The 13,733-nt window shown below is 31.3% G+C and overlaps 1 protein-coding gene across 1 annotated transcript; it reads right to left on the reverse strand.

Annotated features, from left to right (window-relative positions):
* Nucleotides 1-5,829: 5,829 nt before the first annotated feature.
* On the reverse strand, nt 5,830-13,655 carry LOC139496142 (leucine-rich repeats and immunoglobulin-like domains protein 1). The gene is made up of 5 exons (XM_071284609.1): nt 13,455-13,655; nt 12,489-12,633; nt 12,105-12,223; nt 6,452-6,608; nt 5,830-5,915 (listed from the first exon to the last, which is right to left on the reverse strand). The coding sequence occupies exons 1-5, from the start codon at nt 13,629-13,631 to the stop codon at nt 5,896-5,898; spliced, it is 618 nt and encodes a 205-aa protein (XP_071140710.1). The 5' UTR covers nt 13,632-13,655; the 3' UTR covers nt 5,830-5,895.
* Nucleotides 13,656-13,733: the final 78 nt, after the last annotated feature.

Raw genomic sequence — 13,733 nt, forward strand, 5'->3', positions numbered from 1 at the left:
AATTTATTCAAAAATATAATATTGGGATGCAGGCCTCAACCTTCCTTCTCATGTTTGTGGAAGAGGTTCAATATGTGGCCAAAATTTTGTCATCATTGTGCTCCGAACATTAAAAGTATTTTATTGAAAAAGATATAATATATACACACAAATTATAATAATAAGTATCATATATAATACTAAGTAATATTGTTTTTATTTAAGTATATATCTCTATTTCTATGAAATGTGGTGTTAAGAGTATGAATTAAACCACCTGAATTGATAACATAACTAATTTGATAAATTGAATAAACATATGCATACATTGATGGGAATAATTCCTGTGGTATATTAAATAACAAACAGTTTAATTCATTTAAAACAAATGTTTCATCATTTATTTCTATTCTAATGAAGTCATTTATATATTTTCGGAATAGTCTTAATTTTTTACAATGTAGCAGTAAATGATTTAGGGTTTCATTTTCCGAGTTACAGAAATAACTATCGGTAAAACGTTACTATAATTTCGTCTTTTTTTTATTATCTTTAGTAGGAAGAGCATTATGCACAACTCTGTAAATAAAATCTTGCTGGTAATTGCTTTTGATATTCCTAATATTAGTCCATATATCTGTAAAACCGACATAGCTAAACTTTATTTCAATTTTATGTTTATGATTATCAATTTCGAGAATTTTCTAATAAATATTTTTGGGGTTGATACTTTGTAGATCAATTTTATTCTTATGATTTATTAAGAGAGCTTTTAATTTTGTATAAACTCTAAGATCATAGTATGTTGGTATTTATTATTTCCTAATTCTGAATTAAACTCCCTTAATGTATAACCTAAGTAATATATCATAAAACATGTCCAAACAGATGTATTTCCTTGTAAAAAAAAAGTAGCTCTTTGGATAAGCATGGCATCTATTTTCAGATTTATGTATGGTATTTGTTGTCCACCTCTAATATACATTTTTGATAGAGACTTTCTATTTATATATTCCGAGTTATTCCTTCCCCAAAAGAAAGTGTAAATATATCTATTTATTTGTGTGAGATATTCAGGTAAAGGGGACACAACTCTAGCAACAAATAAGATTTTGCTAATGATATAGGTATTTATAACAATAAGTTTATGTTTAAAATTTAGCTTTCTATTTTCCCATTTTTCTACTGTATTTTTTATACTATGGATAATTGGTAGCCAACTTTTACTTTGACTCTCCTTACCAAACCAAATGCCCAGTGTTTTTACGCTCTCCTTTGTTAAAAGTTTTAAACTAGAGTCATCTTCTGGGGCATTACAAATATTTAATATTTCCGTTTTGTTTTTATTTATTTTTGCTCCTGATGCTTCACCAAATTTTTAAGCAACAGCGAAACAAAGTAAATAACATGAAAAAGCAGGCTAAATAACACTTTTACGCCAGTTTAAATGAAAATTTAGACGAAATTAAACAAGCGAGTCCGAAACAGTATTGGAAGATTATTAATATGCACATTAAAAGTGACAGGCCTGTTCAAGACGTACCACCTCTGAAGGATCCGAATCAAAATTATAATTTGGCATATGAGAGCTCTGAAAAGTCTGAAATTTTGAATAAATATTTCTGTTCTATAGCTAATTTGGAGAATCCAGATAAGGATTTACCGGCCTTTAACGATCGTTGTGCTGATTTCCTGTCATCGATTGTAGTTAGTGAACAAGACGTGCACGATATGATTTCCACACTTGATGTTGATAAAGCGGTGGGGCCTGATATTATAAACAACAGAATGTTACTTGCTGTCAGAAATCAAATTTCAAAACCATTATGTTTATTATTCAATAGGTCATTACGGGATAAAATATTCCCAAACCAGTGGAAAATTGCACATGTTATTTCATTATTTAAAAGTGGTGATAAATCTTTGCCCTCAAATTATAGCCATGTCTCTTTATTATCTTGTGTGAGCAAACTTCTGGAAAAAAATAGTTTTTAAACATATTTTTAATCATTTGCATTCACATAATCTATTATACAAGTTTCAATCAGGATTCATTCCTGGATATTCTACTAACCATCAATTGATTGAGTTGTATAACCATATTATAAAGTCACTAAACGACAAACAACTTACTAGTATAACATTTGTGGACATAAGTAAAGCTTTTGATACAGTTTGGATCAAAGGTCTTTTATATAAGCTTGAAAAATATGGCATTAAAGAGGATTTATTATGTTGGTTGAAAAGTTACTTATCGGGACGGTCACAAAGAGTGGTTATGAAAGATTCACTATCCACATTGGGCTGTTTAAGAGCTGGTGTGCCCCAGGGGTCGGTACTTGGTCCATTATTATTTTTGATTTACATAAATGACATTGCAGATGATCTAAGTGGGTTCAGTAGACTTTTTGCTGATGACACATCTATTGGCCATACTGCACCCGATGTTACAAGTATCAACACTTTAATAAATATTGATTTAGATAATTTGAAAAATTGGTCTGAAAAGTGGATGCTAAAATTTAATCCTAATAAAACAGATATCATGATTTTTAATACTAGGAATATGCAGAACGTCCTTACTTTTGATTTTGGTGGAGTCTCAATAGCTCCTGTAGATACACATAAACATTTAGGTATTATTTTTAGTAGTGACTGTAAATGGAATAAACATGTTGATAAACTGATAGAGAAGACGCCAAAACAAGTAAATGTACTGAGGAAACTAAAATTTAGACTAAAAAGGGAATATCTTGAAAAGATTTATATGATTTATAGATTTGCATATTCGTCAAATTCCTACTTTCTCTTCTTTCAAGTTACAATTGCAACAACTGTATTTTCATAATGTAAAACCTCCTAGGTACTATTTTTATGAAGATAGACTGCTATCTATATTACATGCAAGGCTACGCAACAAGTGCAGTGCACTTAGCGCAGATTTAAACAAGGCCAATTTAGTACATGATGTATATTGTGCATGTGGGTACACTAGTGAAAGTGTTGAACACTATTTATTATATTGTAATAAATTTGCATCGCAAAGAAATGTTATGCTTACTGAACTGACCCACTTAGACATTCCTGTTACAATTGATTTGTTATTGTTTGGTAATGACAACTTAGATACAAAAGACACTTTTGTAATATTTTCTGCTGTACATAAATATATAAAAGAAACTCAACGTTTCTCACTCTGATAACAACCTTGCTGGTTATTGTTTTATTTACTAGTCTACAGTACAGACGATGCATTGTTCGAATGATCGATTTGTTGTTCATAAAGGTTAACATAATGTTTCGCCTCAATGGATTTCAATTATTGAAGTTAATACAAAAACGATACTTACATTAAATCTATGTTCTTGTCATCCCTTTATCCGCATTTTTAAAGTCAGAATTTAATGTCCGTATCACAATTATATATATTCACAATATTGCATGTTACTTTTACAACTTATACAGGTAAATATTATAGAAAGTCATTGATAAACACACTAGTAACAGTTGGTGTTTTCCCTTTAGACCGATCGTTTGGGTGTGTTTGATTATTCAAAATAAGAACGTTTGATATCCATTGAGCCGTTTCTTTTATTTTTTGTGTATACATATTATAATGACAATAGTTGTGATTTATTTAATTATTTTTCATGCCTTCATGCTTATTAGAAAAATACAAATTTATGTAATGTGCTATATAAATATAATGTATATTCATGTATATTATGGAGAAGACGGAACTAAGTTGAAAAACTTGTGTCTCATCCATTTGTTTTCAACAATAAAATATGTTTAAACTAACCAAATTTTTCGAATTCATTCATAAATAAGTATTAATCTTTAATATCTGTTGTTATTGTTGTACAGTCATCAGCATGTTGGAAAAGTTTTATTGGATCTTTTAAATTTGGAATGTTAATGCCCTTTATGTTTTTATTTTTTCTTATTGAACTTGCCAGTGTTTCAATAGCTAAGGCATATAAATTCATAGAGAGCGGACAGCCTTGTCTAACTGATCTTGTAATTAAAATGTCTTCTGTTAACTGACCATTGACTTGAATTTTACTTTTTATATCTTTATGTAGTATCTTAATCCATCTTATGAATTCTACTGGTAGGTTCATTTTCTTTAAAACTTTAATAAGAAATTCATGTTTAATCTTGTCCAATGCTTTTTCTTGGTCGAAATTTATTAAGAAACATTTTATATCGTTCAAATTCATATGGTCGAAAATGTCTGAAATCGAGACAATATTATCAAAAATATTTTTTTCTTCGCCTGCTCCTGTTTGTTTTATATCAACTAATTTATTTATTACTTTAGATAATCTTTTAGCTAAAGTTTTTGTGATTAATTTATAATCAAAGCATAATAAGCTTATAGGTCTCCATTGTTCTAGGTCTTTTTTATCCCCTTTATTTTTATAATTTAATGTGATTATACCCATTTTCATTGTTTCGGTTAATTCCCCTTTTAAGTATATATTATTAACAATTTCAACAACTTCATCCCCGATTATATTCCAAAATTTTAGATAAAACTCTTTACCTAGGCCATCTATACCTGGTGATTTATTGTTTTCGAAATCTTTAATATTATTCAGACATTCTTCTTTGCTTATGAATTGGTTTAAAGCTGACCAATCTTCATCTTTTAATTCATTTAATTCTATTTTCCCTAGATATTCATCAACCTCTTGATCATTAAAGCCATCGGAAGTATATAGCTCAGAATAGAAATCTAGAATTATTTGTATTATTGAATTTTTATCGCAAGTAGCTTGATTGTTTTTATCAAATAATGATTTTATTTCCTTCTTTGTGCCTCTTTTTTCTTCTGCTATTTTAAAGATTTTGATATTTTTGATATCTTCTTTATAAAAACACTCACGTGATCTGATTAATGTTCCTATTTTTTCTTTTGTTTCAATTGCTATTATTTCGTCCTTAATTGTATTTATTATAGAGCAGTTTTGAGAGGGTTTTGCTTCTTCAACAATGTTGTGTTTTCAAATTGTAAGTGTCTTTTTTTTGGCTTTACACATTGTGATTTTTGTACTATTTAAATTTCAATGGTCTGTGTTGTAATGGTAACAGTTTGTTTTATTTTTTGGCTGAAATTTGTATTCTCAACTTATGAATCAGTACAATTATATTTGAAAAGAATGTATTGATTATATAGCTTGGTTCTTTTAAGTGTGTATCTTAGTGTTATAAAATGTATAACAATGTATAAGTAAAGCAAGTGGCCTTTTTCCATCTTGTTTTTTTTTGCGCAGGAGAAATCTAGATTTTCACGGTTTAGGACTCTCCTATCGACACGCAACCATCGTTTCCTTTTGCTCGCGATGTAAAATTTTAATTTATCACAATATCTGTGTCTTAATTATATGTGTCGTTCTCAAACTAGTATAACTGTTTACAATTTTAAAGACATGTCGAAGGATTTTGTTTTCTTCCATTCGAAGAGTTTTAAAAAACTTGGATTTTATTTGTATCTCGTAATATGTAAAAAAAAATGCCTCCATAAACATGTTTAACCCGGCCGCATTTGTGCGCCTGTCCCAAGTCAGAAGCATCTGGCCTTTGTTAGTCTTGTATTATTTTTATTTTAGTTTCTTGTGTACACTTTGGAAATTAGTATGGCTTTCATTGTCACTGAACTAGTATACATTTGTTTAGGGGCCAGCTGAATGACGCCTCCGGGTGCGGGAATTTCTCGCTACATTGAAGACCTGTTGGTGACCTTCTGCTGTTGTTTTTTCTATGGTCAGGTTGTTGTCTCTTTGACAGATTCCCCATTTCCATTCTCAATTTTATCTATTTATTAAAACAAGTTCATAACTGTATGTGTAATACATTTTATTTACATATTTCTTTTGCTCTTGAAAGAGCGTTGACTTTTACAAAGGTTTTTTATCCAACAACTGCCGAACCTACAATTACAATATCATTAATATATTGACAGCTGATATCAAACTCCGTTGTTTGGTACATACATATATGTGGATATAAGTACTTCATCAAACTCGACATTTATGCTTTTGGTCAAATACTCATTTTGCTGGTTCAGGTAGAAATACATCTCTATTTCTGTTTCATTTTATATCTTGACCGTAAATTAAAAAATAAACGTAATCAAATGTAAAAACGTATTCTTATTACAATTGCTCTTTTATATTTAACTTTCGTTTTATTTTGCTGTTTGTTTGTCAACTTGCTGATCATATTCTCTGATTTGTTAAACACAAATATACATCATTTCTTAAGTTTTCACTTCATTTCTTAAAAATACAAAAGGTTTAAACAAGTAGTTTTGAAGAAGTGTTGGAATTTTTCGCAATTTTGTTGAAGAAATGTCAGTGCTACATTAACACTTAATGCATGTGTAGTTTTAGAATTTAATCAAAACATAAAAGCCTCAAATAAATCGAATGGTCAATATGCAGGACTTCAGACGAATTATACTCACTGTGTTGAACTACTACTGTTGCTGTTGCAGTATCTAGCCCAAATTCATTTGTTGCTGTGCAAGTGAGAATACCCGATAATTGAATATTTACAAACTCTATTACATCACCATGATTGTATATCTTGTGTTGAGGTAGTGTATCGGTTTGATGGGAAAACTAAAAAACAACAATAAGAAGAAATGTGTTATACATATACATATATACCTATTGCATGAGTTCGAAACGAGGTTAGTTTGACCTAAGAGGTGCAAATAAAGAATATTTTCGTGTGTCATGATTATTTACTGCATAAAACTGAGAATGGAAATTTGGAATTTGTCAGAGAGACACCAACCCGACCATAGAGCAGAAGACAACCGGAGATTTACATGCATGTCCGTTGTGGGCCAAGCCCCATAAGAAAAAAGTCTGATGAAGGTGAAACGGTAATTTTTTTGTAAAAAAAAAGTATCACATCGAATAAAATATTTGCCAATGTCAACCGTTGTTAATATAGGTTTTGTGCCATATTTGGTTAAACAAGGGAAATGACATTGAACGTCTGTACACATTGAAGGTACACATTGGATTTGTTTCATATATGACATATACATCATATTTGAAACATAAACATGACTTTTTCTCTCAGTTTGATTCAATTCTACTGAAAAGAATGAAGAAAGTTAGGTGATCAATTTGGACTAAGGATATCCTATATCAACATAATCAACTCGGTGCTCACATACTTGTTATGAGTTCACATAGCAACTACTTGGTATTTGGATGACACGAGATCTCATACAATATTTAGCAAAAAGGAATAATGGTTTACTCCTCATAGATTCAACCTTTAGTAGTAGTAAATAAGCAGCCTGGTTAATCTCATTCAAAGTTTGTACGACCACGGAAAATAATTGAATTAAATTGGATTAAAAAATTACAAACAGTCTACCCTCTCGGCCCTAATGATAGTATCATGGGAATTGGTAATATATCAAGAACCGACTCTGTTAACATTTTGGATATGGTTTCTAAAACTGTTCGTAAAAATCGTTCTCATGGACGTAGAAAAAAATCCCAATCAAAGAAAAGTTCGGACCAACCATACAAATATTTCGGACCTAATTTCTATTGCAAAAAAAAACAGCAGACATTATTTGTTAACCAACTCTGTTCTTTACCTATAAATAAATTAAATAAAATTTTAGAGGATTGCAACACAATTTCATATTACAGTCCTAATTATGAAATCGTTCATATTATAATGGCATATTGTTATTCCAAACTGTTTCCCAAAATTGATCGCCCTGAAGATCATAAAAAAACATTTTATTAAAATAAAGTATGTCAATAAAGGTTTGGATTTTGTTAATATTGCCGGTATTTTTAACGACCATTCTGTTAAAGACCAAATTCCGGGATATTTTGATAATACTGAACTCTTATTTGTTATATTTAAAAGAAATCTACCCGGAAATATGTGTTGAATTATAGCCAATTGTGTGAAGATGTACATGTAAATATCATTGAAAATGCACATATGTCATGTAATTGCAGTAATTCCGAATACACTTATGGCCCCATTTCCCATGTCACAACATGAGACCTTAAAATCATTCCTCAGTAAAGGACCTAACTATCGTCCACCGTCAATTATTAATTGGAATGAGTGTCGAAATATCATTCACGACTCGCTCCGTACCTACTGTTTGAAATGGGTAAAACGGGGAAAAGCTGACAAAAAAACTTTTTTAATTCAGATAGTTGATATTCGAATACAACATTTCAAAGAACATTTTACTCCTAACAACAACCATAAATACCCTATTTTGCGTATCAAACATAAACTTAAAGAACTACCCAAGGAATTTGTTTTTGTCCCGGCTGATACATTTGCTAATAATATCATTATTGTTTGACGTATAAATTTTATATTGAGGCTCTGCAAAAGGAAATCACGAATTCACCAACATTCCAACTGACTTCATTTTCGGAAAATGACATCTGTAACAAACACAAATTTTTAGCTACTTCTTTACAAGCAGAACCAAATAAAATAAAAGTCCCAACTATGTACTGGCTTCCGAAGCTACACATACAAATTACAAATATAGATTTATTTTATCTTCAAGCCATTGTTCCACTATTAAATTGTCTCTTCTACTTACTATTAAACTTGGTACAATCAAAAACCTGATAATAAATTGTTCAAATAAGGCCTTTGAAAATAGTGGAACTAATTACTTTTGGAGTGTCAAAAACTCATTGGAAGTACTTGATAAATTGCATGCATATATAGGTGATTTTTAAATATGTTCAAAGTTTTGATTTTTCTACCATACATACCACTTTGCCTCATATTCTTAATAAGAAAAAATCACATCCCTAATTAACTGGGCATTTAAAAAGTCAGAATGCGAGTATTTATGTTCAAACTCTTTTAGGTCATTTTTTAGTAGCAATAAACAAAAGAACTATGTCAATTGGACATGCTTCGATACTATATATGCGCTTGAATTTTTACTTGATAACATCTTTGTTCGCTTTGGAGATTCCGTATATCGTCATGTTATTGGAATTCCAATGGGGACTGTGCACCACTTATTGCGGACCTGTTTTTGTATTGTTATGAGTTATGACTAAAATTAGCAAAGACCCATCGAAACAACATTTGATACAAAAATTTAACAATACTTTTAGATATTTGGATGATATATTGGCTCTTCATAATGACGACTTCAGTATGTACTCTAAAGAAATGTATGCTGTTGAACTTATTTGAAATAAAGCAAATACTAACAATGACCACTGCCCTTTCCTCGATATTGATATCTATATCATTAACGGGAAGCTTGATACAAAACATTATGATCAAAGAGATGATTTTTTTTTCATTTCCTATCATTAATTTCTATTTTAAGATGGTGACGTTCCCTCGTCGCAATCTTATGGTGTATGTATATTTCAACTGATTCGCTGGTGTTTGTAACAACGTATTATATTTTAGCGAGAGAAATTTATGTATTACTGAAAAATTATTACACAAGGGTTTTCGATATCACAGACTAGTCAAAACATTTACTAAATGTTATCATCGGTATAAGGAAATAATCCGTAAATATAACTCAATATGCAGACATCTTATACGTTCAGGTATTTCACATCCAATCTTTAATGGTAATATTCTTTACAAAGCACAAAAATGTCAGTATTCACCTCAAAAGCTAACAAAAACCTTTAAACAGACTTATTAAGAAGGGATTTAGTTACGATACTGTTGTCAGGTTATTAAAGATTGCACATTTTGGCTTTAATAATGATTCACTTACAAAAATGTATAGAGTCTTTGCATCGAACTAAACACATTTATTAAAAAAAAAACAGTTGTTGGCATGACACGGGTTATGTTCTTCTCGTATATTTTATGATAGTATGATGCTAAACCCCTAACGGGAGGGATTGTGCCTGATATTCATATGATGAAGACATACTCTTTCAATCAGTTTAATTGAGGTCTTGAGCTGGCATGTCAGTTAACTGCTAGTAGTATTATTGTCATTTTATTCATTTTATTTTGTTTCATCTTCTGACATCGGACTGGGACTTCTCTTGAACTGAATTTTAATATGCGTATTGTTATGCATTTACTTTTCTACATTGGCTAGATGTATAGGGGTAGGGTTGAGATCTCATAAACATGTTTAACCCCGCCGCAATTTTGCGCCTGTCCCAAGTCAGGAGCATCTGGCCTTTGTTAGTCTTGTATGATTTTTAATTTTAGTTTCTTGTGTATAATTCGGAGTTTAGTATGACGTCCATTAGCACTGTACTAGTATAAATATTTTTTTAAGGGGCCAGCTGAAAGACGCTTACGGGTACGGGAGTTTCTCGCTACATTGAAGACCCATTTGGTTTATGTAGCAAGTAACTCCCGGTGACCAATTGTAAACTTAAATTATTTTTCCTTACTAATATCATTCTTTGATTATTTACTGACAAACAAACATCCTTTAAGTTGAAAGGATTAATCAAGGCATATACAGCATGTATTGTCTATATTACATTTTTTGGTTGAGCTAGTTCTTATTTCTTTGTCACAACTTGTTCTGATTTTAAGTATTTATGAAATAATTCATGAAAGCCCCAGATATGATGATAATTAACATATGGCCTTAATCGTGATATTCGAATTTTATGCTGAGCGTTAACGAGGGATGAAATTTACGAATATCACGTCCCAGGCCATGTAGTGGTGTATCTTTAATAATAAAATTGATTTTTTTTTAATATACCCATCTACCACACGGCTAAATTATAAATCATTCGAAAGCTACACATCTGTGCTATCTACATACATGTTTTCGAATGACGTTATTTCACAAAAATCATTAAGAGAAGTTCGTGGAATTTTATTTTAATTGTATTTTGTATATTTTTCCAATATTATTTCATTTTTGTTATATATCATAATAAGAATAAAGTCTCTACACTATTTTTTAAATTTTAATTTTTCACAGAGCGGAATTGGCATATAGTTTACTAATAGGTTACGATGCATGTTGATTTGCGTGATATGTATTGTAACAGTCGGTATTACAATGTATAAACAGCTAACTATAGTTTTAAAGAGAACTTTATCAGGGTGTTGTTTGCAAAGCGATAGAAGCACGTCATATTATAATTTGATCAGTCCGGTTTTCATATGTCAAAGTTCGGCCTTCATATGTCAAAATTCGGCCTTCATATGTCAAAATTCGGCCTTCACATCTCAAAGTTCGGCCTTCATATCTCAAAGTTCGGCCTTCATATCTCAAAGCCTTCACATCTCAAAGTTCGGCCATCATATCTCAAAGTTCGGCCTTCATATCACAATGTTCGGCCTTCATATTTCAAAGTTCGACCTTCATATCTTAAAGTTCAACCTTCATATCTCAAATTTCGGCCTTTATTTGTCAAAGTTCGGCCTTCATATGTCAAAGTTCGGCCTTCATATGTCAAAGTTCGGTCTTCATATCTCAAAAATCGGCCTTCATATCTCAAAGTTGGGCCTCAATATGTCGAAGTTTGGCCTTCATATCTCAAAGTTCGGCCTCCATATGTCGAAGTTTGGCCTTCATATCTCAAAGTTCTGCCTCCATATGTCAAAGTTCGGCCTTCATATGTCAAAATTCGGCCTTCATATGTCAAAGTTCGGCCTTCATATCTCAAAATTCAGCCTTCATATCTCAAAGTTCGGCCTTCATATACGGAGCTTTAACTCCCATCAAACACTAGGTTGTAGAGGGCACCAATATGTCTAGTGTAAACCAGTCAAAATAGGACAACTAACGGTCTATCAATATGAAAACGAGAAATGAAAAACACTAAATAACCACATGTGCAAACGATAACCACAGATTAACATGTTCCTGACTTAAGACAGGTGGAAACAAATGTTGCAGGTTATAACGTTATAACACGCGCCAACCTTATATATAGGTATGTTTTTACTGTCATCTCGTGTTTGTCGTGCTTGCGGGGTAGCCTGCGGAATATTGTTCAATATGTGATTTAGTCGCCCCAGTTTACACATCAATTTCCTCTAGAAGAAAAAATAGATTATCCTATGGTAGACTTGGTAATGCTATTTTTGAATTGGTCCAAGGTCAATATTATGTTATGTTTATACCTTACCAAAGAGAATGACCAGGTAATTCTTGGAATTGGATGGCCTGTTGCTGTGCAGGTGAAATTGTGCGATGTACCCGCATTTCCTGAATAAACTCGTGGAGAAGTGAGGATTTTAGGATAATCTATGCAAATACAACATAAAAAACATAAAAAACGATTAAATGACATTGGAATGAAAATCAAACAAATCAAGGTTTGCACCATCAAATTTTATTTCATTAAATGGTTCCAGTAAAATAGTAGCATGAAATGTAATTTTATATTCATTTTTTTTTATGAATCAACGAACGCCAATAACTGTGCCACTATACAAATGTCCTTTGACATTAAAAAAAATAAAAATGACAAAATTATGATTTTGATACGACTTTTGTGTTAATAACATACCATACGTAGTTTCCAACCTTATATTTGCTCGACTGGATCCAATACTATTTGTTGCTATGCATGTGTAGAGACCAGTAGCGTCCTTAGTTACATTTGGAATAAACATCATACCACCTGTGATTTTAGCACCAGGAATATGCCTATTCTAAATAAAATATTTACTCTCTTAAATGTATTTCGCAACCAAATGTTTACCCTGGAAGGATGTAACAAATTTCACATAAGATATAACATTAAAAAATATAAAATAACTACGCAATAAACGAAATATTGATGAAGTTTTTGAATATTGAGATTGATCAAACGAATGCACACATCGAAAGGAAAGACGGTAGGTTACAATGCATAGAAGAGTGAATGGAAAATGTTGCAAACAGTCAAAACCCCTACTAAACAACCTAAGCACACCAATGGTTTTTCAACACAACAAGAAAAATCAATAGCCGATGATGAGCCTCAGCTGGTCCCTTAATAATTATGCTTACTATTTCAGCAAAATTGATGCCATAACTAACTTCACAGCTTTCAAATGAACCAAAAATTAGAAACAGAGGCTAGAAGCTCCTGAATTCAGACATGCTCAAAATGTGACGAGGTTAAACATACTCTGGGTTCTGCCCGTTATATCGGTAGTCAATGTTGAATAAACAAATGCACAGCCTTAACAATCTGAGACCTGTCTTAAACATGTTGAAAAAAATCATTGCAAAAACTTTATATAAAGAAACTTAGTAAAATACAAATGATCAACCCACATTTATAAAAGAAGTCTAGCAGTTACTGACAAACAAATACAATAATAATATTAAATATATTTTAAAACTATGTCTTTGTTATACCTAAATCTAGAAGTAAATAGCCTAAATAAGCCAAAAAATGGTCGTAGAATTAGTATATATGCTAAGTTAAAATGACGTTACACCAAATATATAACATCTGAATCATTCATTTTAAAATTCAAGATACCTTTTCAAATTCCCACCTTACACTTGGTTGTGGATAACCAGTGACATTACATACAAGCCTTGCATCAGTGTAATATTTTACAAGTACTGTCGCTGGTGCCGAAATAAGTGGTGAAACAAACGGTCTGGTGTTTTTCGCTGCAAATGGAACACGTTTACTATTTCCATGTACTGACATAACTATGCTTATTTACATATTTTAGATTACATAAAAACAAATGTGGTACGATTGACAATGATACAACTCTTCACAAGAGACCATGAGAGTTGTGCGCCAAGT

The sequence above is a fragment of the Mytilus edulis genome, chromosome 11 (assembly GCF_963676685.1).
Source record: "Mytilus edulis chromosome 11, xbMytEdul2.2, whole genome shotgun sequence".
Taxonomy (NCBI): Eukaryota; Metazoa; Mollusca; class Bivalvia; order Mytilida; family Mytilidae; genus Mytilus; species Mytilus edulis.